At 35.7% G+C, this 26,380-nt stretch overlaps 2 protein-coding genes and 1 long non-coding RNA gene across 4 annotated transcripts; 2 read left to right on the top strand and 1 right to left on the bottom strand.

Annotated features, from left to right (window-relative positions):
* Positions 1 to 4,944: 4,944 nt before the first annotated feature.
* On the top strand, positions 4,945 to 7,451 carry LOC128239452 (uncharacterized). Of its 2 annotated transcripts, XM_052956087.1 has the most exons (4): positions 4,945 to 5,138; positions 5,612 to 5,692; positions 6,663 to 6,758; positions 7,081 to 7,451. In XM_052956087.1, exons 1-4 carry the CDS (start codon positions 5,054 to 5,056, stop codon positions 7,155 to 7,157), a joined length of 339 nt encoding a protein of 112 aa, XP_052812047.1. In that variant the 5' UTR covers positions 4,945 to 5,053; the 3' UTR covers positions 7,158 to 7,451. The 2 variants fall into 2 exon arrangements, with proteins under 2 accessions (XP_052812047.1, XP_052812048.1); XM_052956088.1 differs by lacking the exon at positions 6,663 to 6,758.
* Positions 7,452 to 12,339: 4,888 nt separating this feature from the next.
* On the top strand, positions 12,340 to 16,687 carry LOC128239265 (uncharacterized). Its single transcript, XM_052955833.1, has 4 exons — positions 12,340 to 12,471; positions 13,985 to 14,148; positions 14,502 to 14,585; positions 15,062 to 16,687. The coding sequence occupies exons 1-4, from the start codon at positions 12,456 to 12,458 to the stop codon at positions 15,506 to 15,508; spliced, it is 711 nt and encodes a 236-aa protein (XP_052811793.1). The 5' UTR covers positions 12,340 to 12,455; the 3' UTR covers positions 15,509 to 16,687.
* Positions 16,688 to 18,567: 1,880 nt separating this feature from the next.
* LOC128236707 (uncharacterized) lies at positions 18,568 to 23,271 on the bottom strand. The gene is made up of 4 exons (XR_008261417.1): positions 23,122 to 23,271; positions 21,276 to 21,324; positions 19,312 to 19,392; positions 18,568 to 18,969 (listed from the first exon to the last, which is right to left on the bottom strand). It is a non-coding gene; the product is annotated as an uncharacterized LOC128236707 (long non-coding RNA).
* Between the last annotated feature and the right edge of the window lie 3,109 nt (positions 23,272 to 26,380).

Below are 26,380 nucleotides of genomic sequence, written 5' to 3'. Positions count from 1 at the left end.
CTTTGATTTATCATTGTTTTTAAAAAAAAACGCATTAACAATTGCTTGGAAATAGAAAAAAATAATTAGGCCGCCAGGCCGCTAACTTCACGCCGCTAGCCCGCTAGGCCGCTAACTTCACGCCGCTAGCCCGCTAGGCCGCTAACTTCACGCCGCTAGGCCGCTAACTTCACGCCGCTATGCCGCTAGGCCGCTAACTTCACGTACATTTTTTATAAGTACATCTTTGCTCTAGTCAGCCGGTCTGATAAAATATTCACAAATCAGCAAATCAGTCTTAACATCGACCTGTCCAAGCTAATTTAACCCAAAAATGCGAATCTGGACTGGCTAGCTTATCTCTAATATATAAGATAATTCCACCTGAACTTCGAGTACTGCCTTTTAGTGTTGTTTTTTTTCAATTTAATACTACATGTTAAAATTCACTCTTTATAAAATCGAAATCATTGCTTCCCCGTGTTTAAGTTAAACATATTCATATTTAAACATATTTATCAAATAACGTGAAAATATTGTTTCTTGTTACATAATAAGTTTAATTTACATTATATATCACGTGACATAATCATTTCTAATCAATGAATTGCATGTTAAGTATATAAGTGGAAGAGAAAATTATTAAACATATGCATGCATAAATATTATTCTAGCACACCGGATAGGCATTTCCGGTAAATTCAGCCGTGCTGGAAAACTCCATCTGGCATCCCCCCATGCCAAATGAGTCACGCGCTGTGACGTAATACTTTCAATTTCTTTTATTAAACACTTAATGTAAGCATAGTTATGAGATTTCAATAGATGAGTTCCATTAACATTAACTTTACAAAATTATTCCTTAAAAACAAAACAAAATAACCCTTAAAAGACGTGATAGCGAAGGAACTTATTGACGTATGCAATGAATACAAATTACTGCGCGTCATGACGTCAGTAAACATCATCGCACGCGCTTTTTGTTGAAATGTACAAAACGCGCTTTCTTATGTTTTTTATTCACATAAACATGTAATTTAAGGTATGCTAGAAAAAATATCTATCATGTGTGTTCGTTCCGGATAGAAAAATCCGACCCTCGGGCACGCTGCGTAGCCGGTAACTCGGCAAGCCTCGTTACCTGGCAACGCAGGTGCCCGAGGGTCGGATTTTTCTATCCGGAACGGGAACACATGACAGATATTATTAATATCAAAAGAGGTTGGACTGCTACGTTATTCATCCAACAGAGAACAATTTAAATCCATTTCTATTATTGCACTACATTGTTATTAGAACGAACTACAATATTAGAACGTATAACTAATGCTTCGTTAATTAATTTACACACCCGTAGGAGAACATTAGTATTAACTGTCAACTATTAACCGTAAAAGTTCAATGAATTTGACAACAATTGGGTTTACATACTAGTAGGTTTTCAAAAGATACTTTTCCGAATATTATCATATGTTTGACAAATACAGACAAAATGATACTCATCTTCTAAATCACCAGAACCACATGTTAAACAATATCGTTGCTCATGAATTATTCTATCATTGCCGTATCGGCCAATTTCAATACGTTAAGGGTGTGAAAATAACCTTAATTTTGTAAAAGCAATGCGGTATGTTTTCGGTACATTGTCCAACTAAACTGAAAATTCAAATATATGTTTTAACTCTCTATACATAAATAAAACAGCGCTAATCGTTACAGAGTTACCATGTTTGTTTGAAATGATTTACCACACGTACTAGTATATCATTCTTATCATATACCAAACGTAAATCATTGCTTTCAAGTTTGTTTTCCCCAATGTTATTGATGTGTTTAAATCATTTCAGCATTGAACTTTGACGAACGTTTAACTAAACAATTTTTATTAGTAACTCGGCCTTCCATATGTCATCCCCTATCATAACAAGTCGGCCATATCCGGCAAGCTTCGAGATTTCCTGTTGGATACTGGCCAAGGTGTTCCGATTGATGTCATGCCAAACCGGCGTTTCATTTTGACGCCTCGTTTCAAGAATTCCTGTTGGATACTGGCCGAGGTGCTCCGATTGGTGTCATGCCAAACCACATTCGGAAGTCCTCGGCCATTTTATCGAAAACAACCTCGGATGTATGCCGGTACATCTGTTGAAGTAGTTCGTAAAATTTTGAATTATATCATTAGTTAAATGTAGTGTTTTAGAGTTGTATTTATTGATCTAAGTTTAAATTTATTGTCATTGAATTGTATTATAGCAAACATAATGAAGAATCCCAAGAGTTAAGTCACAAAGTTTAACTGCTAAATAAAATTACTACGCGATCTACTTGCAGCGGACTTAAACGTACCACTTTTTGAGTGTGTAAACCTTCCAAATACATCCGAGGTTGTTTTCGATAAAATGGCCGAGGAGCTCCGAATGGCCAAACCAGCGTTTCATTTAGACGCCTCATTTCAACGAAACGCCAATAAGTGTATCCGAGAGCAGCTCTTTACTAAAGTAGGCTTTTAAAGAGACACTATATAAAAATGAAAAGAAAATGAAACACTAATTAAGAGAGTTTACGAATGATTTAAATTACATAGATTTTTAGTTTAGACAACAGTCTCTGATATGTTATATAGAAAGTTATTTTTTTCTACAATTTGTAGGGTAATATATAAAATTTCTATAAAGAAAGAAAATTATGTTTAGTCAATGCTTAATTTCCAACCAAAAAGACTCTTTTGACAAAATAGGTGTATATTTTTTTTTTCCACACATGCCCAAAGATAATGTTTTATAAAATAAAATAAAAAAGCTACCAAATGTATAAAACTAGGATAAGTAATCCAACACATTATTCATCGGCTAGTTTAAACTTTTAAATGATTTGATTGGTTAGAAATTATCGTTGAATAATTATTGACCAATCGACGAACAATTGGGGTGTCATTAACCAGACCAAAACGATAATCAGTTTTATACATTGACTGCAGAAGGCTACATATCTACAGCCTGTTCTATTTTGTTTTCATTTATATTTGTCCATATTGAAGTGTTAGTAAGACAATCAGGTCCCTATTTCACAACAATACTTAAGTCAAATCTCAGTCTCAATCATTTTACCACATAAAAGCTCATTGTGATAAACATCTTGTAGGCTTTACGCTTTTTATAAACGTATTTCTCAAAGAATGTGTTGATATAACAATGTGTCAATACATGTACATGTACGTCGAAGGAAACTAATTCTAGAGCAAAGCATGTTTGAGTAAATGTAAAAAGCAATGAAAGTACATTTGTTGATATATTTTTTTCTTTGGAATATTGACCAATTTTTTTTATCAACATATTATTTCAAAGAATGCACTTTTTAAAAGAATACAAAAAACATAAGCTTAAGGCACCGACACTCAAACCTCACAGACCCCGAGCAGTCCAGTCTGCGTTCTAAGGCTGAAAATGTGATAATAAGGAGATTTACTGCTACACAAAATATCCTTTTATCATATAGTAGGTTAAAGTCTGGAGATTATGAAAGGTGAGTTTGGTCTCTTGGTGGCTCTTTTGAAAAGGAAGTTTCCAACATGGCCGACATAAATTGCCCTTTTAACAAAAACACTATGTTAGAATATAGCTATTTTTACGAAATAACTAAGAGTAAACATTCACATGGATATTACTTCTATAATAGTGTACTTTAAATGGGGATATAACAGTAAGCGCTTCAAGGTCAACGTCATGTTCATTTCAAGGTCAATGTGAAAATTTCACACAAAAAACTTTTTTTCTGTTTTTTTTTTTTATTATCTTTTATTTATTTATTTATGTTTTGCTTGGTTCAAAAAGTGTTGACTGAATGGTAAATTATATATTCCTTGGCATGTATCTTTTTTATAATCATTTCTTTCTATTATGCTTTATGTTTATCTGACCTCTCTCATTGCAAGTTCAACTCATTTCAGCCATTTCAAGGTCATTGCCATTTCAAGGTCATGTATATTTCCATGGAAGACAAAGGAGCATGATTATTTAATAAAAGAGAAAGCACAAAAGAACAATGCCCTCCGAATACTGCCTTTTATTGTTCGCAGAATTCTATTGTCTCTTGATGGCAAACAATTCACATTTACTATGACCTAATTGGAGAATACCTCAGTTATAGCACACGTGTGTCCTGAGCTATGTCATAGCTGCACTCTCACAGATTGACAGTTTTGACTTTTTTTTAGTTTTTGTCCCAGAATCAGGTGATGTTGGTATCAATGCCTTCAACACATTTATATAAGATAATTCACAATAGAAAATATCTCAAATGTTTGGAAAACTCTGGGTAATCATTTTTTTTCTTAAAGCGTTAGTTATGCTTTTTGCTATAAAACATCATTTTTTAAACGTAGATATGAAAACTGAAATCTGATCTTTTATAAGCAGTCTTGTATCAATGGTTTCAAGACATTTACGCATTTGTCTGGATCATTGTTGCAGGGACGAACTGATGGTCAAATCCCCGCCAAATGCCCCCGCACCCCAGGGACCCTAGGTAAGGCCCATTCCCCGCTATATTTTGCGCGAAGACAAAACCACCGCATTCACCCGGCACTGCGGGGACACCTGAAAGGTAAAAACACGGCCCATTTCCCCGGCTATCCCCGGTACACCCCAAGTATTCGCTTTAAATATAGCGGGGAATGGGCCATACCTTGGGTCCCTGGGGTGCGGGGGCATTTGGCGGGGATTTTACCATCTGTTCATCCCCACAGGGCGGGGATTTTAGCCGGGGTTGGCTGGACCGAGAGTCAAAGTCCCCGCTATTCCCCGGACCTGGGGGCCGTGGTTACAAATGACTGGTGCATTACATGTAGCCGAAGAAAGCAGAAACTACAAACGATCTTTCAGCCGTGAACTATGCATGTGCCTTTAACCAGTAGTGTCGCCTAGTTATTACAATCATGATCACGACATACTTCACCACATGATTCATAGACACTGGGATTGTCACATCGTTTAAGTGAGATTATTACTACTAATAATTAAGACCTTTTTCCAAACAATAGTAAAGTTTCGACACCAGCACCACCACCATAATAATGTTGAAAGCTTTCGTCATCTGTGTGATAGTTATCCTGTTAGTTGGTGAAAGTCAATGCTGGAGGATGAGAAGAAGAAGTAGAAGTAAGTATCAGCTATTTAATCGATTTTTTTTTAATTCTTAATTGAATTATTATTTTACTACGACGTATATTCACGAAAAGTTCAGTGTAACAAACCCTATAAATTCAAAGTATTCACCTCATAATTTAATCAGTGCTATTAACACATTTTCATTACGAAGTATATTAATGAAATACGCAGTGTAATGCACCAGTCTATTGTAACCTCGGCACCCAGGTCCGGAAATAGCGGGGACCTTGACTTTCGGTCCAGTTTTCGGCGCGAAAACAAAACCACCGCATTCACTCGGCACTTCGGGGCCACTTCGAAGGTAAACACACAGCCCATTTCTCCCGCTATCCCCGGTATACCCCCTGAACTGGGGGCCGTGGTTTCAATTGGCTTGTGTATAATAAACCAAAAGAAGTCAAAATATCAATATCGTCATTTTATCCGGGCTAATGTGACAACGAAAATGTTAATGTTTGTTTCAGGCACACGGAGTTCAGCAAAAACAAACGCACCACCGCGTGATTCTCGTGTAACACGAGCACCGAGTGAGGATTCTCAGAAGGGCAAGTCATTGTCTGATTACACATATTAAACATTGGATAAAATTACATGAACATTTCATATAATTTTGAGTCGTAAATAATTTAAAAAAAAACCCCATCACGTTCACAAAAATACTGATTTTTTGCCACATTTGGGGCAAAAGGAAGAGAAGACATAAACCTTTGTTTTACATTTTCTCAATGTCAACAACCGTATTAACAAATATACTAAGAATAATTTACGATTCGAAGTAAGGTTAGGCTTTATTCTGATTAATAATAGTGAGCAAATGAAGAATGAATTAAAGGTTCTCGCTCATGTTTTCAACCAATAAATAGGTTTCCCGGTAATGCATCTGAAAACACTTATTTAATCATTATGTTACTCTATATAAATATCGAAATCACAGAAAAATACATTATGGTAGAAACAATTATTTTGGTTTTAGTGGGGTGCGAACTCACGCCGGTAAAGTCAAGAACAGGCCACCAGGACTTATGAAAAATGAGGAATATTTTGACCTTTTAACAATTCATTGATAATTTCACGTAATAATTTCAATCAACATATCACACAACAACAAAGCCGTTATAAAGTGAAAATTGTGAACATCAAAGACGATATTTGAGCAAATATCAACAATTGCTGAAGTGTTTCAGCTTTTGGTATCTTGTGCAAGTCAATAAATTGGCTGTTTGTCTGTCAATCTTAGTTTTAACACTCCTAATGATTTGCCACACCAAATTTCATCACACAAAACAGTGTATCTTACAAAACCATGGGCGAGTCCCTTGAAGCTAATCAATATTCCGGGCAAAGCCTTTCACATGTTTTATCCATAATGCCATTATGCAATGATTATGGGCTTAGCCGTTTGAAATAATTACGAACTTACGAAAGAGTTTTCGTTAAAAAACTGGTAAAGGGCTATGCCCAGAATATATATTTTAAATGTGCAAAAAATGACTTTAATACATTTTTTGTTCGCAGAATGCAAAATGGGTATTTTTTGTACGAATCTTTGGTTCGATTTTGATTGGAAAGATGGAAATGAAACAGAATACGATGCCGGAAGCTTCTTCAGCGGTAAAACATACTTTGAATATCATAAGGATACTAGATTGGATATGACTATGGGGTAAAATTGATAATTATACATCTTTTCTGATAGTACGATGCTATTATTTTACTAATGAATTGGAACATGTTCACGAACATCATCTATAAAACATGCGTTAAAACGCATTGTTACATCAAGCCTTATGTTCCTGTCATGTATATACATAGATTAAGATATACTATACTTTTCATTTCATTTAGGCATTTGATTTTCTTATTACTACCTGAAATTGAAACTATCCGATGAAAATTAGTGAGTTTGTAACCAAAAAAACCGTTTCCATTACAGGAACTGGCTGTCTGATAGCGGGTTTACTTCCGCTTGTGATCGCCATGGCAACGAGCGCGCGTTACCTTTTCAAGTAGTCAAGGCTGGTTGTCAGGGCGATAAAGTTTTTCTGATTTCTCGATTACTCTAACGTTTATTCATATTTGTATGACACTCCAAATAATCTTTATTCATTATGTGTTTACATTCATTTTATATTCATGTATTATACACCGATTCACCGTGAAGTGGAGGAAAAGAAATACCCCTTCAGGCCGGAAATAGTGGAGCCTTCTTCCGGGTTATGATACATTTCAATGAGACGTTAAATGGCCACTGATAGCCATCCTGTTTCTCGGAATTCACGGAGTGTAGGGAACAATATGAATAAATTTCTAGAATTATACATCTTCTTCGCAATATTCATATTCAAAAGTATATAATTTTATGGTATGACGTTTTACCACATTTTTATACAAACAAAGTAAACAAGAGCGCCAACTGTCACAAAATACGTCCGTCCAAATTTTAGGACAGGTTCGGTTCTAAGTGGTTGCACTTTAAGCCAAATTTAGAGAGCGGACACTGTAAATGCAGTGTTTGCCAACTCAAGGGTAATAACTCTGGAGTGACTGAGGCGACTTAGATGGTTATCGAACCTGCCGAAGATATTCTGCGAATACACATTCAGCCGAAATTGGTAATGATTCGATAGAGACTTCAAAAGTTATTAATCGGAGAATACCAATTTAGGTAATTTCTATAATTAAAGAGCCATAACTCTTGAGTGACTGAAGCGTAATGGCAGGTTACCGGAAGTATACATATCATTCTAAGAATATAACCGTGAGCAGGAACCATAATTACTAGATTGTGAAAATATTTAAAAGCTTTGGATCAGTACATGATGCTGAGAAATCAGGTCGGCAGCGAGGAAAATGTGAGCTCATTATAGGGAATTTCTTCACTTCAGGTCGGCCAAAGTCAAGTAGAAAGGAGAAAATTGATAGTTCACTATAGGGAATTTCGGCCAGTGTATATTCTCTGAACAGTCATAAAATGCATGGTGCCAAGTGTTTATTCTCAGACCACTCATAACATGTATAGGGGCCAAGTGTTTATTCTCAGACCACTCATAACATGTATAGGGGCCAAGTGTTTATTCTCAGACCAGTCATAACATGTATAGGGGCCAAGTGTATATTCCCAGACCACTCATAACATGTATAGGGGCCAAGTGTATATTCTCAGACCACTCATAACATGTATAGGGGCCAAGTGTTTATTCTCAGACCAGTCATAACATGTATAGGGGCCAAGTGTATATTCTCAGACCACTCATAACATGTATAGGGGCCAAGTGTATATTCTCAGACCAGTGCTAACATGTATAGGGGCCAAGTGTATATTCTCAGACCACTCATAACATGTATAGGGGCCAAGTGTTTATTCTCAGACCAGTCATAACATGTATAGGGGCCAAGTGTATATTCTCAGACCACTCATAACATGTATAGGGGCCAAGTGTTTATTCTCAGACCAGTCATAACAGGTATGGAGGCCAAGTGTATATTCTCAGACCACTCATAAAATGTATAGGGGCCACGTGTATATTCTCAGACCAGTCATAACAGGTATGGAGGCCAAGTGTATATTCTCAGACCACTCATAACATGTATAGGGGCCAAGTGTATATTCTCAGACCAGTGCTAACAGGTATGGAGGCCAAGTGTTTATTCTCAGACCAGTCATAACAGGTATGGAGGCCAAGTGTATATTCTCAGACCAGTCATAACAGGTATGGAGGCCAAGTGTATATTCTCAGACCAGTCATAACATGTATAGGGGCCAAGTGTATATTCTCAGACCACTCATAACATGTATAGGGGCCAAGTGTATATTCTCAGACCAGTGCTAACAGGTATGGAGGCCAAGTGTATATTCTCAGACCACTCATAACATGTATAGGGGCCAAGTGTATATTCTCAGACCAGTCATAACAGGTATGGAGGCCAAGTGTATATTCTCAGACCAGTCATAACAGGTATGGGGGCCAAGTGTATATTCTCAGACCACTCATAACATGTATAGGGGCCAAGTGTATATTCTCAGACCAGTGCTAACAGGTATGGAGGCCAAGTGTATATTCTCAGACCAGTCATAACAGGTATGGAGGCCAAGTGTATATTCTCAGACCAGTCATAACAGGTATGGAGGCCAAGTGTATATTCTCCGACCAGTGCTAACAGGTATGGGGGCCAAGTGTATATTCTCAGACCAGTCATAACAGGTATGGAGGCCAAGTATATATTCTCCGACCAGTGCTAACAGGTATGGAGGCCAAGTGCATATTCTCAGACCAGTCATAACAGGTATGGAGGCCAAGTGTATATTCTCAGACCAGTCATAACAGGTATGGAGGCCAAGTGTATATTCTCAGACCAGTGCTAACAGGTATGGAGGCCAAGTGCATACTCTCAGACCAGTCATAACAGGTATGGAGGCCAAGTATATATTCTCCGACCAGTGCTAACAGGTATGGAGGCCAAGTGCATATTCTCAGACCAGTCATAACAAGTATGGAGGCCAAGTGTATATTCTCCGACCAGTGCTAACAGGTATGGAGGCCAAGTGTATATTCTCAGACCAGTGCTAACAGGTATGGGGGCCAAGTGTATATTCTCAGACCAGTCATAACAGGTATGGAGGCCAAGTGTATATTCTCCGACCAGTGCTAACAGGTATGGAGGCCAAGTGTATATTCTCAGACCAGTCATAACAGGTATGGAGGCCAAGTGTATATTCTCAGACCAGTCATAACAGGTATGGAGGACAAGTGTATATTCTCAGACCAGTCATAACAGGTATTGAGGCCAATTGTATATTATCAGACCAGTGCTTACAGGTATGGGGGCCAAGTTTATACTCTCAGAATTTTAATGATGCTAATTCTTTTAAAGAGGAAGGCTTCTTTAGCGATACTATAGACAATAACAGAGCGGTGAACATTGCAAAATTGTCACTTATGATTAGTATGTTTAGCCACGACATTGCTGCCTACTGCCTAAAGCAGTACGAGGGCAAATTACACCAACTCGGAAGTGCCTATTCATTGGCCTTATTTCTTTTAAGTGATACATGACAGTGAATAAAAACATGGTTATACCATCTCAGATTATTGGCTATTCAATAATTATAGGTTTCGAAGCTGACTGATTCGTGATTTAAAATCACAACATGATGAACATGGTAGATCTTCTTGATCTACTTTATGTTTACATTTTCACCGTATTGTTCGACACCTTCACCGGGATTGGTCACTTTATCGAATACACATTGGTTACGTTCAACTAATTTTTATTTTTCTTGTAAGAAACGTTACCCTTTTTATGACAAATTGTGGAACTTTTTCCCCATATATGGTGTTTGGGGTCTTGAAGCACTATCATTGTTATTTTGCGTGCATATTGGACAATTGTCTATAGAATGTATCGGGAGTTTGTTTAGTAGTCTGTGACCTTTAAAATGTAGGAAATCTTGGGTTGGATTCAAGTCATTTTGTAGTTACCCGCCATAATAATGACAGCACTGAAATAGGTAAACTGTCCCTCGACTAGAAGAATTATCAACAGACGCCGGCTGAAGAAATATGCGTGCACCAACGACGTAACGTGCCCGTTGATCAGTTCTCTAAATTCAGCAAATCAGGATTCCGGGTTAAAGCATATAGCGTCTATAAAATATCATAAAAACAAGAAATATTACCAGATAATGTTATTTTATATTTAGTTCCGTACACAAAAAATAAATATCCAACTTCTAATTATGAGTTTGACGGTTTTTCTTCATTTCATTCTGTCAAAACATAACGATATATACATGAAGGGCACCTGCAAGGCTTCAAGGCACAGTTTTAAATCGCTCGAAACATTTCGGCCATGGCCGAGTTGTTACGATTGTATAACGAGGTCTATCTCGAAGCTTTGTCGGAGGAGGCCGAGTTATTAAGATTGTATCGAGTTGTTCCCCTTCGCATAATTGTTGTTTGTGTCAGTCAACTTTCGTTTTATTGGAAAGGTAAACAACTTGTTTTTATGCATTAAATGCTTGTTTAGTGCAAAATAACATTTCACTTACATGGTAAAATATGAATATTACTCTTATGATCAATTTCAACAATAAAATACTTCACTTAAAACAATTTCAATATTTTTAAAACACCCCCGTTTTTTGCACATTCCCGTTTAGACGTTAGGGATTGGAAGAATCCCGTATAACACGTCTATTATTTTAGACTACCTTTAAACTATACTGTTGAAACAACTAACCATTTTACAGTGGTATATCAACTAGTGGAACCGTGCGCGTGTGGACTGGTCGTACAGCCGGGAAAACTTGTTGGTGTTATCACTGCTCACGATCCATTTTTCCTATTTGTATATGTATGCATGCTCCAATATGTGTTCATTTTAATATATATATATACTTTTATTTCCAGGTCACATGCTCATTGTTATTGTTATTTGATATGTTATGTATATCTGTTATTCATGTCGGAAAATAGCTCATTGAGCCAATGTTTCTTGTTAACACATACCCGACTTTAAATAAAGATTCTTGTATCTTGTATCTTGAACATAAATACGATAATTATTAAGCGCTCTCTGACGTCACGCTTTTCCCATAATTCTTAATACGTAATAGATGGCGCTGTTTTTAGCGCTAATTTCATTGTTAAGGGTGCCGCCAGCCGAGCGGTTATCGTTTATAGTTTAAATTTAATCCCCTCCCCCTCCGTTTTTCAAAGTTAATGAAAATATTTTGCTCTTTTTTTCTCTTTTTTTGTTGTCTTAATGTCGTTTTGATGCTGTGCTAATAACAATAATAATAAGAGTGTGACTTGTTCATATGTCTTGATTATGTATTATGAATATTTATTATTTGTATTACTCGTAATCATATTGCTTGTGTATCATAATTATATTTATTTACTACTTGTGTGATTAATTCTTGTCTTACATGGCGTGTTTGGAGGCTTTTTTTAGGTTAAAATTTATTAAACTATTTATGTGATGTCTGCTTTGTTTTTCTGTGTTCCATCTTCAATGATTTGAGCTTCTATGATACTAATTATTTAGCAATTTAATAAATATAAAAATAAATTTCATTTTCGAGGTTCATTGATTATGTCAATAAAAAGACCTAAACACCTGTAAAGGTAATCGGAATGAGTACTACCTGAATCGATATCTATTCGTGTTATATTGATTGAAACTGCTTCAGCCATGAATAGTATCCTGTTTCAAATGGAATATTTACTAACCTGTTCCAAATATGACAGTGATTAAGCTCAATGTATTAAAATCTTACAACAGAAGGGATAACATTTTACGATAATGGCATGTGACTGTGGTGAGTGTTTTTATGTTCATTATCAATATAATTGATTTATGAATAATATAAAAATATCTTTATTTTAAGATTATACGTTGGTTCTGAATAACCTCCAGGTTCAAAATCTGTGACGGACCATTCACAAACCGTCCTACATATCGATCAAGTGATTGTGACGGACCATTCACAAACCGTCCTACATATCGATCAAGTGATTGTGACGGACCATTCACAAACCGTCCTACATATCGATCAAGTGATTGTGACGGACCATTCACAAACCGTCCTACATATCGATCAAGTGATTGTGACGGACCATTCACAAACCGTCCTACATATCGATCAAGTGATTGTTTCGAAAAAAAGCCTTGTATCAATCATCTCCCAAACAAACCCAGGCCCTATGTTGAAATAATGCACACACTTAAATCAAGCTATTTCATTTAACATGCAAAATATTCCCAACGGGTGGATAAACCAAACTATGTTTGCATATTACTCAAGTCAAGAATTTATTCAAGGTAAATAAAGACCTTCGGCCAAAAATACATTTCAAAATAATAAATAACATACGTAATGTTTACAGTTGTGTCATAGTTCATTTATACATGAGATGATAAAGTGTACAAAAAGTATAATTATTTTTATTTCTTGTTACAATTCATAAGATAAAATGTGTACGCTGCTAATGTTCTTATTGTGTTAAAGTCATTTGTGGATAATAGGTCATAATAACTATTCAGATCATCACGGATTCATACTGCTATAATAACCTGTTAACGGCTGCGAATGGGTTTGTGTTAACCACTAAAAGTTTGCGAGAATTATCTAGATATCTAGTAAATATTCGCAAATCGTTTTTGGTAATATAACTATCACAAGACTAATAACAGGCTTGAAAGTGCCCAGAACTGCCAACTATTACCTTTTTAGCTGTACAGCACTTAAAGGTTAACTAGTTATTGTTTGTGAATTCCACTCAATAAGCAACATCATCACTGGGTAATTTGATAAGATTCGTGTTACCACTTATCTATACATGCATTTTTGACTTCATTCAGTAACTAATTATCTAGTTATTTACTAATTCCACTCAGTTAGTAACATACTTACGAGTTAACTAGTTTAAATTCGTGTTACCAGTTATCTATTAAATGTTACACGTACTTTGAAATAACACACCAACTACCTTGACCGAAAAGCTACAACCCAAACCTAGCGGCCAAGCAAGTAGGCCTAACCTGTTAACCGAAGTATACTATTAACTGGCAGACCAGTCACCATTTAGCACAACTAATCGACCCGAACAAATCCAATCAACTGATAAAATATACTAGATACAACCAACTAACCAACCTTATATCCAGTCAACCAACCAGCCAATAGACCATCCACCCAACCAAAATATCAATCAAACAAACAAACCAATCAACCATTTTACTAAAACAGCTATCAAACAAACAAACAAACAAAAACACAAACAAACAAACACTCATGCAAACCACCTATCTAACCACCAAATCTCTTGCAGCGGCTAAGTACGTATTACTTTTCTACACCGCCCTGTCCTTGGTTCAGTTGGGCGTCTCCATTACGCTGCTGGTGTTTGGAGCCCGAGGACAGAGCCTCCTGGAAAGGGAAGGAGCGGGACCAGGGATACCGTACTTCGTTGGAGCCCTGCTCACTGGTACCGTGGTATGGAAGAGTTTAGCTTTGTTTGTTTATTTATTTTGCAATTTTCGATCTCCAGTTTGTGTAGATGTAACGTCATTTCTCCTTGTCCCTGAAAATTGTTTGAAATGTTCGCATTTTTGTTGTTTGATTACAAATCATAATTAATAAAGGTGAAAGCTAACTGTTTGCTTTCACACACTGGGGTTAAGAGGAAAGTCCCTTGAAGAAAAACGTGGCATGTCAGCTTATTTGCATTACCTCACTTGTATTGCATAAGAATGTAATCATGGACATATATGGAATATATTATCAGTAAAAAAATAAGTTACCGAGAAAGGGTTTTTTCATTGATGCGCCTTACTTCTTATTTTTAGTTTATAATCACAAGTCTTTGCTCGTTGGCTATGGTCATTTTATGGTTGGTCAACTACGACACGGTTAAGGCCGGACAACGAATGGTCAGTATACAGTACTTCCTCAACATCGCTAATCAATCTGTATTCTTCTATGATGTTGTAAAGGAAATAATTTTGTATATTATGTTGAGTAATTGCTAAGATATTGCTAACATTACAGTGCAAATATCTGGTATAACTGGTACGTTTTTTCCATAAACATTTAAACAAACACATAATGTAATTTTGGAACAGATTAATAGACATCATTGCTCTTGAATTAATAAGGCTGCAATTATTGTAATACATTGTTATATCACGGAAATATATGGTTTATAAGTTCGTGGTTATATTAAACAAATGCTTCAACGTTGATCCCATTTTGAAATTAAAATTATTCCACCTTCTATAAGAAAACATAAATCTAAGGACCAAATATTAGTATTGGTTTATTCCAATAACGCAACCAAGATAATAACATTTAACGAAGTTACCTATTAAGCAATGCATTTAGCTACCCATTCTTTTCTATATTTCAGTCTATGGTGTTCTGTGTATTTGTCTACCTCGGCCTCCCTTGCACTATTCTTGGCCTAATTTTTACAGCAGCCTTTGGGCTTTCCAACTGCAAACAGGACAGTGGTGCCCAAAATTATGACCAAACCGGGTTTTGCTCGTACGAGAAAAACATAGATGAAAACTATAACACGGCTGTTGTGATACTGGTGCTTATTCTACTTTTATTTGTGACCTTCGTAATTGACGTCTTCATGTTGTGTAAATATGGCGACTTACAAGATGACACTTTGGAACAAGGAACGCTAGAATCAGGGGTCGCACAGGGAGCTCCAGGAAGCTCTGGGAACAAAAATAAAATACTGAAGAAAATGCAACAGGATAGAGAACGTAGGAATGATATACAACGACAGATACGCATGGGGGTGCCACCGAATAGAGTTGTACCAAAATACTTTAAAAAGATTTAAAAAAAAATCATGAGCTCATTCCGCTTTGATATACAAATGTATGAACAATGATGATTGCTTAATTGCTATCGTTGCAATGTGATGTGTATAATTATGTGCTGGGGACTTCATATACCTATGAACAGTCTGAACCAAACTGAAAGTTAGTCTGGTGTTTTCATACAGATATATATATCAATACATCTTAGATGAAATATTACACACACACACATATATGTGTGTAATATTTCATCTAAGATGTATTGACACTACGTGTTATATGGTGACTGGAAGGTCCGCTTCATGCATTGTCAACAGTTTGGGCTAAACGTATTGAAAGCAAAATAATAGTTGAGGTGGTGCTCGTGGGTGTTGAAAGTTTTGTACCTACTATTACTGCGAAAACGAAAAAAAGAAAGGAAAACAAAAGCAGTTTGGATACAACCGAATTGGCTGATATCATTTTTGGGGGTTCAGTCTGTGCTCATTAAGGACCAGTTATAATAGGTCTATCGGAATGCCAGTGAAGGTATTGACATTAAGTTATACTCTTCCTTTGCGTATACCTTTAAGTTTTCAGCAGTTTACTGTTATTTGTTGTATGTAAAGGATGTCCAAAAAGAAACTTCCACTTTGAAATATTCACAACTTTGCGTAATTTCGTTATAATAAGATGAAATTTATATCAATTTAAAGATCTAACGGTAAATTCCTTTCAACTGTATAAAACACGCAACTGTAACCCGAAATCAATATTGCAGCGACGTCTAGTGTTGCTAGTTTCATAACAGTAACTGATAAACCTATATGTACTAGGATATATGAACATTGCTTTCATCTTACGACTTTATTGCTATTGTAAAGTTACTAAATGAAACCTGATATCGGCTGAGGATGTTTTTACTATTTGAAGTAGTTCAGGTGAGGCAGGGTCTTTTAGTCAACACATTTCCATTTTCTGCGTTATTTATTTAATATAATTATCTATGACCCTAGGTTCCTCGCCAAGATTTATTTATGATCCTTCGGTGTTCTTTTAAATTCACATTAACATTGCAATCTTATGACCGTATTCAAATAAAGTGATCTTGCTTGTTTTCCGATCCATTTCATCATACTATTGCTGTACTGTTATTTTTGTATATACGAACTGAATAAAATATGTTTAAACTAAATAAAGTGATCTTTCTATTCGGTCTAGTTTAAACCGCGTAACCTCATACGTTTTATTTTGTAACAAGTACGCATGCATTAATTTAACAAGTTAAAAGTAGATCTGACGATATTTGATAACAATTTGCGGCGCTCAAGCCTTAAAACTACGATCGCCGGGTCGGGGCCAATCACCATTTCATAGACTTGAGCGGGTGAAAACCCAGAATAATTTACTTTATTCTACATTGTATGTTAACGGACGGACTTCATAATGTTGTCCGCTCTATAATTTTTGAAGCAGTTGTCCAATCATCACCAAATATAGTCGGAATGCATATTGGCGTAATATCTTGGACAAGTTGGATAAACAGTCATATCGCTTTGGTCACTCGAGAGTTTTCGTTATTGAATTCTAGAAACTACCTAAAATTAGTGTTATACGCTCAATAACTTTAAAAACCTCTTTCCACCACTACCAAATTTGGTCAGAATAGGTATTGGTATACTCTCTCCAGAAAATTTAAAAAAACCCAGTCATTCTAATGTAATAACACGAGAGTTATAACCCTTAAAGTTTGATTATAGAAATTACCTATAATTGGTCTTGTTCGCTCAATAACTTAAGAAACCTTTGTTTAATTATCACCAAATTTCATAAGAATGTGTATCGGCATTAAAACTTGGACAAGTTTAATAACCAGCTATGTCGCTTTAGCCACACAAGAGTTATCGTCCTTAAATTATATATATATATATATATATATATATATATATATATATATATATATATATATATATATATATATATATATATATATATATATATATATATATTACCTTAAATCGGTATTGTCTGACCAATAATTCTACAAGCCTTTGTCCAATCATCATCAAATTTGGGCAGAATGTGTATTGCTTAAAATCTCGAACACGTTCGAATACCAACCATATCGCTCAAGTTACTCGGGAATTATTGCCCTTTGATTATAGAAATTAACTAAAATCGGTCTTGTCCGATCAATAAATTTAGAATCCTTTGTCCAATTCATAACCAGATTTGGTCAGAATTTGTATGGGCAAAATATATTGGAAAAGTTCGTTCACAAGCCATATGGCTTAAGTCACTTAAGAGTTTTCACCCTTTATTAATAGAAATTACGTAAACCGGTCTTCTCCGATGAATAACTTGTAAAGCCTTTATCCAACCATCACCAATTTGGCCAAAATTTGAATGGGAATCATATCTTGAAAATTTCGATAACCAGCCATATCTAGTCACTCGAGAGTAATTGCCACTTATAGACATTAACTAAAATCGGTCTTGTCCGATCAATAAATTTAGAAATCCTTTATCCAATGATCACCATATTGGTTCTGATGTGCATAGGCCTAATATCTCCAGCAAGATTGTGGACCGGCCATATCGCTTTAGTCACTTAATAGTTATCGCCCTTTATTTATAGAAATCAGTCAGATTAAAACCTTTAGACGCCTTTATCCAATCATCACCAAATTTGGTCAGAATGTGTAGGAGCAGAATATCTTGGTCAGGTTCGATAACTATCTTGTCGCCTTAGTCACTCCAGAGTTATGACCCCTGAGTTGGCCATTACTGTATTTTCAGTGTCCACTCTCTCTCTCAAAGTGCAACAACTTATCACCTAGCTTGGTGTCCTAAAATCTGAACGGACGTTTTTTCTTGTTGACAGTTGTCGATCTTGATTACACTGAGTATGAACATGTGGTAAAATGTCATAACATGTATAGTTTTGAATACGAATGGTAAATTGAAAATGGTACAATTTGATTGTGTCTGCTTATGAAAAAGACCGGGAGAGTATTTGTTCGTTCCCTTTATCATACAAACATTATATTTCTTAATAGATGTTCGAATTATTGATATTGCGAAGAAAACGTTTATTTTTGAGAAATTTATTCATTTTCTTCAATACACTCCGTGAATTTCGAGAAGCAAATGACTCACAGTGGCCTTTTAAACGTCTCATTGAAATGTATCATAACCCGGAAGAGGGCTCCACTATTTCCGGCCTAAAGGGGTGTTTCTTTTCCTCCATTTCACAGTGAACTGGTGTATAATACATCCATATAAAATGAATGTAAACACATGATGAATAAAGATTATTTGATGTGTTTGACTATTAAACTGTATTTCTATGACATACGATAATGATAAATGTTAAAGTTTTCGAGGAATCAGAATAACTTTATCGCCCTGACAACCAGCCTTGACTACTTGAAAAGGTGATGCGCGCTCGTTGTTATGGCGATCACAAGGGGAAGTAAACCCGCAACCAGACAGCCAGCTCCTGTAATGGAAACGCTTTTGTGTTTACAAACACACTTATACTTATTTTTATCTGATAGTTATAATTCCACATTGTTATAAAAATATAGATGTTAAATGAAGCGAAAAAGTATAGTATGTCCTTATCAATTTAAACATATGAAAGGAAGAGATGGAATCGGGCTTAATTTAACAATGCGTAATTACACATGTTTTTTATGGATGGCGAAGTGAAAATGTTTGAAATTATTTGTAAAGTAATAGCACCGTACTAACAAAAATGATTCATTTATATCAACTTTATCCCGTACTAATATCCGATCTAGTAACCTATTGAAATTTAAACTGTGTAAGATTGTTTTACCACCGCCACCGCCGCCTCCGCTTCCACCGCTGTTTCCACCTCCACCCGCGGAAGCCGTTGTGGTCGCTGCCGCATCCGACACTGAAAGCGAAATCAGGTTTAGCATGCATCATTGCGTATTTTGGCCTGGAGGTCTTGCATGACAAAATAAAATATTCGTATTTGTATTCGTATTCGTACTGTGCTCAATTCAACGTCGACATTAAATGAATACATTTTCAATTAAATGATATGAATGTATCGAAGTTCGTAGTTTTCGGAATTAGTTACGTATACAGCTTACATCGAAGGATACCCACGGTCAATCCAGTCCGTTACTCTCCATTTAACGTTATACTAGCGTTTTATAATCAATAATGTGTGAGAGAAAAACAACAACAACAACAGTTAGGGTGCCCGTACACTTTAAATACATTTGCTTTTAATACTTTGTATACCCCATCATGTGGTGGTGTGGGCTATACTATACAGGAATAACCTTGTCCCGTACGTCCTTGGAAACATTGGGGTACTTTTTCTCATTAACTCCATGTTGTTTCAGGTATTCACTTCGAACTTCTAACACATATTGATTGTTTTGAGGAGAATTGCTGTGCAAAATTTTGAATATGGTATTTTTAGAGTTATTGCCCTTTGACTATTTTCGTACTTATTTGTTTATGATTTTGGGGTATTGACTTCAAACATAATACACATATTGACTGTGTTTAGAAGAAGTGCTTTGTATATATATATATATAATACTGTTTATGTGTGTATGGTATTTTTATTTTTAGATATATCGCACTTTCATTACTTTTTTATACTTAATGTGTTTTTGAGATATTAAGTACAACTTTGCAAAAGAACAATTAGGAATATTAATTGCACCAGTCAATTGTAACCACGCCCCCAGGTCCGGTGGTATGCCGGGGATAGCGGGGGAAATGGGCCGTGTTTTTACCTTTCAGGTGGCCCCGCAGTGCCGGGTGAATGCGGTGGCGCCCAAAATAACGGGGAATGTTCCTTACCTAGGGTCCCTGGAGTGCCGGGCATTTGGCTCGGATTTTACCAGCAGTTCGTCTTCGCAGGGCGGGGATTTTACCCGGACTTGGCTGGACCGAAAGTCAAAGTCCCCGCTATTCCCCGGACCTGGGAGGGCCGTGGTTACAATTGACTGGTGCATTTAAACGTTATTGTATACATCACTTCAAGTGATACTTATTACAAGAAGGTGGCGTTGTGCGGATATTTATCACACCCAGTGATAGCTCTGATTGTTTTGGTGTTAACAATTGATTTTCGGTACGCTTTGTTTACTAATCCGCCGTTTATCATTTAACTGTAACCTTATGAGGTATGTATAACCCATTCTTACTCAAATTTCTAGTATTGTATATATCTTATCCATAATGAACAAGAACACTCCTAACCTCCCCTGGCAATGTCTTGCCAATACAAGTATATATCTATTACACTAAATATTAATTGATACTTACCATTGAAACGTATTTGTCTCCATATTGAATTTCAGTGTCGTTATGATATGTATACATTGACTATTTCTGTAGTATAATTGATATTACCTATTATATGATTACCTTTACTTGTGTGACATGCAAATCTGATACTACTATCACTCTATATGTTTTCACGAAAAAATATATAGCCAAAGAGAGCCCCTGGTGTTTTATACCGCGGTCTAAATAACATAGTTGACACGGTGTGATACTGATCCATTTTGTAGATGGGATAAAACAACAGTGGCCCTGCTAAGCTTTTATTCACTTACATGTATAGATGATTATTGTATTTCGTACTATTAATCAGTTAGTTCGGATTCCTGTACCCGATTACCAATAATTTAACATGCTTTTTATATATATCCTATTCATGTTGTTGCATCATTGTAATCTGAATTAGTAAATAAAACGAGTTTTGAGTTGAGTTGAGTTGAGGTAAAGTGCAACGAGTATTAAACTTACCTTGAATGCAAAGTATCAACATCGCGAACACAAGGCAAAGATGCTTCATCTGAAATACATGTTAATATATCTGATAATAGTAGTAAACGAATACAGGACATATCATATACTACACGTATACGCATCATGCAATAACATTCAAAGAGTTACAATAATATAAAAAGCGAAGCTATATAATAATATAATAATATTACTCGCGTAACTGCATGAAGAGTTCACACTTGTAACAACATAGTGGTATTATATACGCTAAACTAGAAACTATTATGACATTTGTAGCTACACAGTGATATAACACGCGTGTAAACATACACTGATGTAATACTCGAAGATTCATAATGATATAACACTCTTAGCTACATAATGATATTAGACTCGTTTCTATATAATGATATTAGACTCGTTCCTACATAATGATATCAGACTAGTTCCTACATAATGCTATCAGACTCGTTCCTACATAATGATATCAAACTCGTTCCTATGTAATGATTTCAAACTCTGTCCCACATAATGATATCAAACTCGTTGTGACATTGTGATATAAAACTCGTAGCTACATAATGATATAACACGCGTAGGAACAACATATACTTATATAACATAGTGTTATAACACTCGTTTTCCATAATTATGTAACACTTGTTGTTTTATAATGATATAACACTCGTTGTTACGTAATAATGTAACACTAGTTGTTACATAATGTATAACATTCGTTGCAACATTAGCTTAATACTGTTAAAATACTCCTAGCTACATACTGTTAGAACACTCCTAGCTACATACTGTTAGAACACTCCTAGCTATATACTGTAAGAACACTCCTAGCTACATACTGTTAGAACACTCCTAGCTACATACTGTTAGAACACTCCTAGCTATATACTGTAAGAACACTCCTAGCTACATACTGTTAGAACACTCCTAGCTACATACTGTTAGAACACTCCTAGCTACATACTGTTAGAACATTCCTAGCTATATACTGTAAGAACACTCCTAGCTACATACTGTTAGAACACTCCTAGCTATATACTGTAAGAACACTCCTAGCTACATACTGTTAGAACACTCCTAGCTATATACTGTAAAAACACTCCTAGCTACATACTGTTAGAACACTCCTAGCTATATACTGTTAGAACACTCCTAGCTACATACTGTTAGAACACTCCTAGCTACATACTGTTAGAACACTCCTAGCTATATACTGTAAGAACACTCCTAGCTACATACTGTTAGAACACTCCTAGCTACATACTGTTAGAACACTCCTAGCTACATACTGTTAGAACACTCCTAGCTACATACTGTTAGAACACTCCTAGCTACATACTGTTAGAACACTCCTAGCTACATACTGTAAGAACACTCCTAGCTACATACTGTTAGAACACTCCTAGCTACATACTGTTAGAACACTCCTAGCTAAATATTGTTAGAACACTCCTAGCTAAATATTGTTAGAACACTCCTAGCTACATACTGTTAGAACACTCCTAGTTACATACTGTTAGAACACTCCCAGCTACATATTGTTATAACTGTTAAAAATAATGCATCACGTTATTATATTAATTGAATAAAAGCATTCAAACGAGCCCCTTAAAATAATGCACCAGTTCATAACGTTTATGGAAAAAATCATGTGAGCGAGTTCTTTAAAATAATGCACCAGTTTAGAATACTGCCACAATAACAAATGGATTCACTGAAATAAATTTGCGAATGACTAGTAGTTGAAAAAATACTGCCATCCCATAGGACAAAATTAACTTCGAACACTAAACATTTCTATTACTTCTCTTCGACTTTTTGAATTGTCAATAAAGAAAAGTTTTACCTTTCTGTATTCCTGTAAATTTTGACTTTGGGATCTCAGTCTTCCAGTATTTCTACTCCTTTCGTTCTTTGTGGAATGTTCGGGTAATCTACTCGATCCGTATCTTACAGTGCCCTATCGAAATTTCAAAGAGGGACTTCTTAAGACCTGGTTACAAATAACATCGTAGGGGAAATCAGTGAAAGAAACATTTTAAAAGAGTTAAATTAATTGTTCACATATCAATGAGTAAATAACTTGACAAAACAGATTTACATAAAATCTGACAGTAAGTAAATAGAAAACAAACCCTGTAAACTTTCAAAACAACGTTCATTATTTTTCACATTGAATCATTGCTGATATGGTGTGCTTTTTATGCAACCTAAGTTTTGTTCTGACGCTATTCATGCAATGGGTGCAGCACAAACTGTCAGCTCCCTATCAGTTTGACTTGATATATTTCATTGCAGATCAAATGCCATATAAGGTTCTTGTGGTGGAAACAGTTTGAATATTATAATCATAATCATTGAAGTTTTATCACACGGACTATTGCATGAAAATACCATAAACGCAATGTTAACTATTTTTTACAAACAGTTAAAGCCATGTGGACATATACTATCATGAGATGTCATTTTTGTTCATGCACGATACGCAGACATTAGCATTGCAGATTTAACCATTTCTGTCGGTGTATCCGTAATTATGCACTGAAGGTTGAACCTTATGCAATAATTTATAGGAAATTCCATAACTGACGATACATTGTTACTCCATAAGACAAAGACAAGTAATTGTATAATATTTGTTAAATAAATAATTTGCCGAAAATGGCCGCGACTTTTTTTAAGTCAAATATTGGACGTCTGGACGGGACGAAATTAAACAGAACAATGACCAGATCTGATAAATTCATAAGGGACAATGGCTGACTGCGCATTAAAGTAGTTCCCAAAAATATAACATTTTAGGCTGGTAAAATGTGGTAAAATGTGGTAAATAACCCTGTACCAAGTTTGGACTTAAAATATCAAAATACGGTTGATATGTACACACTGATCGAAGAACTGACAAAAGAGTGTTGTCAGTAACAACCACAGATATATCGTGCATTATCAGCGATTGGCATTAATTGTATCCGGTATATAGTGCTGTCCTAGTTTGTGTCACTTTTTATAATGGCAAAATCATTGGCGTTCCACTTCCTGAATATTCGTGATATTATTAATTTACGATATATGACGATTTACCAGCACAAACCAGGGGCGTAGCTTGGCCTATTAAAAAGTATAGACCCACTTGATAGGGGGATATGGGATTTTTATTTACTCTAGATCCAATATCGTGCGTTTTGGCGTATATCTGCAGCCTTTCAAGTTATCAAAATTAGCTTTAAATAGCACTTCACTAAACTTTATTGTTGTCTTACTCATGATGTACAATAACAGAACTGAAATACAAAACTTTGATACGAACTTGTTAAAAAAGCTTCAAAATAGAAAAAAAAACGTGTGTAATGGTTTAATAAGCGTGTCTAGTTGGTTTTGTTTACGACAATATATAGAGGGTCTTCAAATGAAATTCAAGTTCCTGCATTTGACTGAAGCAAATGTGTTTATGATTTTATGTATGTCTAACTCAACATCTCGATGAATATGAAGGACGCTAAGGCCAGAGTTTTTTTTTATTTTTCGTTTTGCGGGAGCGCCGTACCTAAATATTGAAAAACCCAAATAAGAAAAAGATTCAAATTCCTAACTTTATTTTTATTTTTTCCGCCGCCCGTTTCTTCGATCTCCGATAGAAAATAAAATTTAGTGTTATTTAACCTAATGCTAATTTCACAACAACAAAAAATTAACGCGCACAATCTGGGAGAGTATAAAATCCGGCCCTATTTATAAGGTCTCTACAGGGGTATAGGTAAGAAAAACACGGCCCTAGGGTCTAACTTTTTTAATTCTTCACCAATTTAATAAATTTTGGTATCGTTTTAAAGAAGAAACAACCAGCTTTCAGAAAATATATTTGGTTCTTAATTTCTAGTTTGAAAAAATATGCTTATATTATCTTACATGTCCAGACATCATACAATATATACGTCTTCAATAATAATTCACCATCCTAAGTGCATTGGATGCAGCGGTCTTAAATTTCTCACGACTTACATTTTTCACACCGTAAAGTGAAATCTGTAAGATCTTGCAAATCTCACGGTCTGATAATTCTCACGCTACAGGCAATAAAGTAATACCAACAAATCGCATACCATTTTAATGGGCATTGGCTCCTCTTTTCATGTCACCCATTTTAAAATGGATTGTTTGTATGTTGATTAAGAAACTAAAAAAAATTGACTACTGTGAAATCTGGTAATTTTGAGTTACATACCTCGTTTCTTTTCTTGTATATCAGACATTTACTTTCTTCAGATGTGTTGTTTACCTCAATATTTTTACCCAAAATGATATCAATCAACATTTTAGACACAAACAATGTGCCAGATGCCTTATGTTTTGCCAGTGCAAGTTTCATTGACTATTAAAAGCACTACAAAAGTATAGATGCTCATATTAAAATCATTCATATATAATAATTTATGTGTAATTTTTATTTAACAGTGCAGTGTTAAATACTGTGGAGTTACAGTTGAAGAATATATTTAAATTGGTGTCAATCTGTTGACTTGTGGCGTTTAGGGAGTAAAATGAATATCCAAAAGTTTAAAAAAGTTCCTTAAACATGCATTATGCACCAGTCAATTGTTACTAGGACCCCCAGGTCCGGGGGGTATATAGGGGATAACGAGAAAAAGGGGCCGTGTTTTTACCTACCAGGTGGCCCCGCAGTGACGAGTGAATGCGGTGGTTTTGTTTTTGCACCGAAAATAGTGGTGAATAAGCCTTACCTCGGAGTGGGGGGGGGGGGGGGCGAATTTTGGCAGGGATTTGACCAGAAGCTTGTCTTCGCAGGGCGTGGTTTTACCAAGGATTGGCTTGACTTAAAGTCAAAATCTCCTCTATTCTCTTGGCCTGGGGGTGGGAGTGGGCGTGGTTACAATTGACTGATGCATTATTGTGGCTTCTTGAAAATGACATCTTTGTTTGACTTTATTATACAGATCTATTATACAACAGGCAGTATGGAGTACAAGTGTGCACAACTTCAAAACATACATTCTATAAATGTTTCCGAAAAAAAGAAAAAATACGAAAAATCCATCTTATTTTTATTTATTTTTCTCGACGCTCATTTTTCGACATCTTTTTCTTTA

Source organism: Mya arenaria, chromosome 6 (genome assembly GCF_026914265.1).
Source record: "Mya arenaria isolate MELC-2E11 chromosome 6, ASM2691426v1".
Taxonomy (NCBI): Eukaryota; Metazoa; Mollusca; class Bivalvia; order Myida; family Myidae; genus Mya; species Mya arenaria.
This window is presented reverse-complemented; position numbering and strand designations above follow the sequence as displayed.

What these genes read in the sequence shown, in the direction of transcription:
- LOC128239452 (XM_052956087.1), top strand. Translation starts at nt 5,054, where the DNA reads ATGTTGAAAGCTTTCGTCATCTGTGTGATAGTTATCCTGTTAGTTGGT. An exon ending in GAGTGAGGATTCTCAGAAGG is followed by an intron (nt 5,693 to 6,662) that starts GCAAGTCATTGT and finishes TTTTGTTCGCAG; the next exon opens with AATGCAAAATGGGTATTTTT. An exon ending in TGCCGGAAGCTTCTTCAGCG is followed by an intron (nt 6,759 to 7,080) that starts GTAAAACATACT and finishes TTTCCATTACAG; the next exon opens with GAACTGGCTGTCTGATAGCG.
- LOC128239265 (XM_052955833.1), top strand. An exon ending in CCCTGCTCACTGGTACCGTG is followed by an intron (nt 14,149 to 14,501) that starts GTATGGAAGAGT and finishes TCTTATTTTTAG; the next exon opens with TTTATAATCACAAGTCTTTG. An exon ending in TTAAGGCCGGACAACGAATG is followed by an intron (nt 14,586 to 15,061) that starts GTCAGTATACAG and finishes TCTATATTTCAG; the next exon opens with TCTATGGTGTTCTGTGTATT.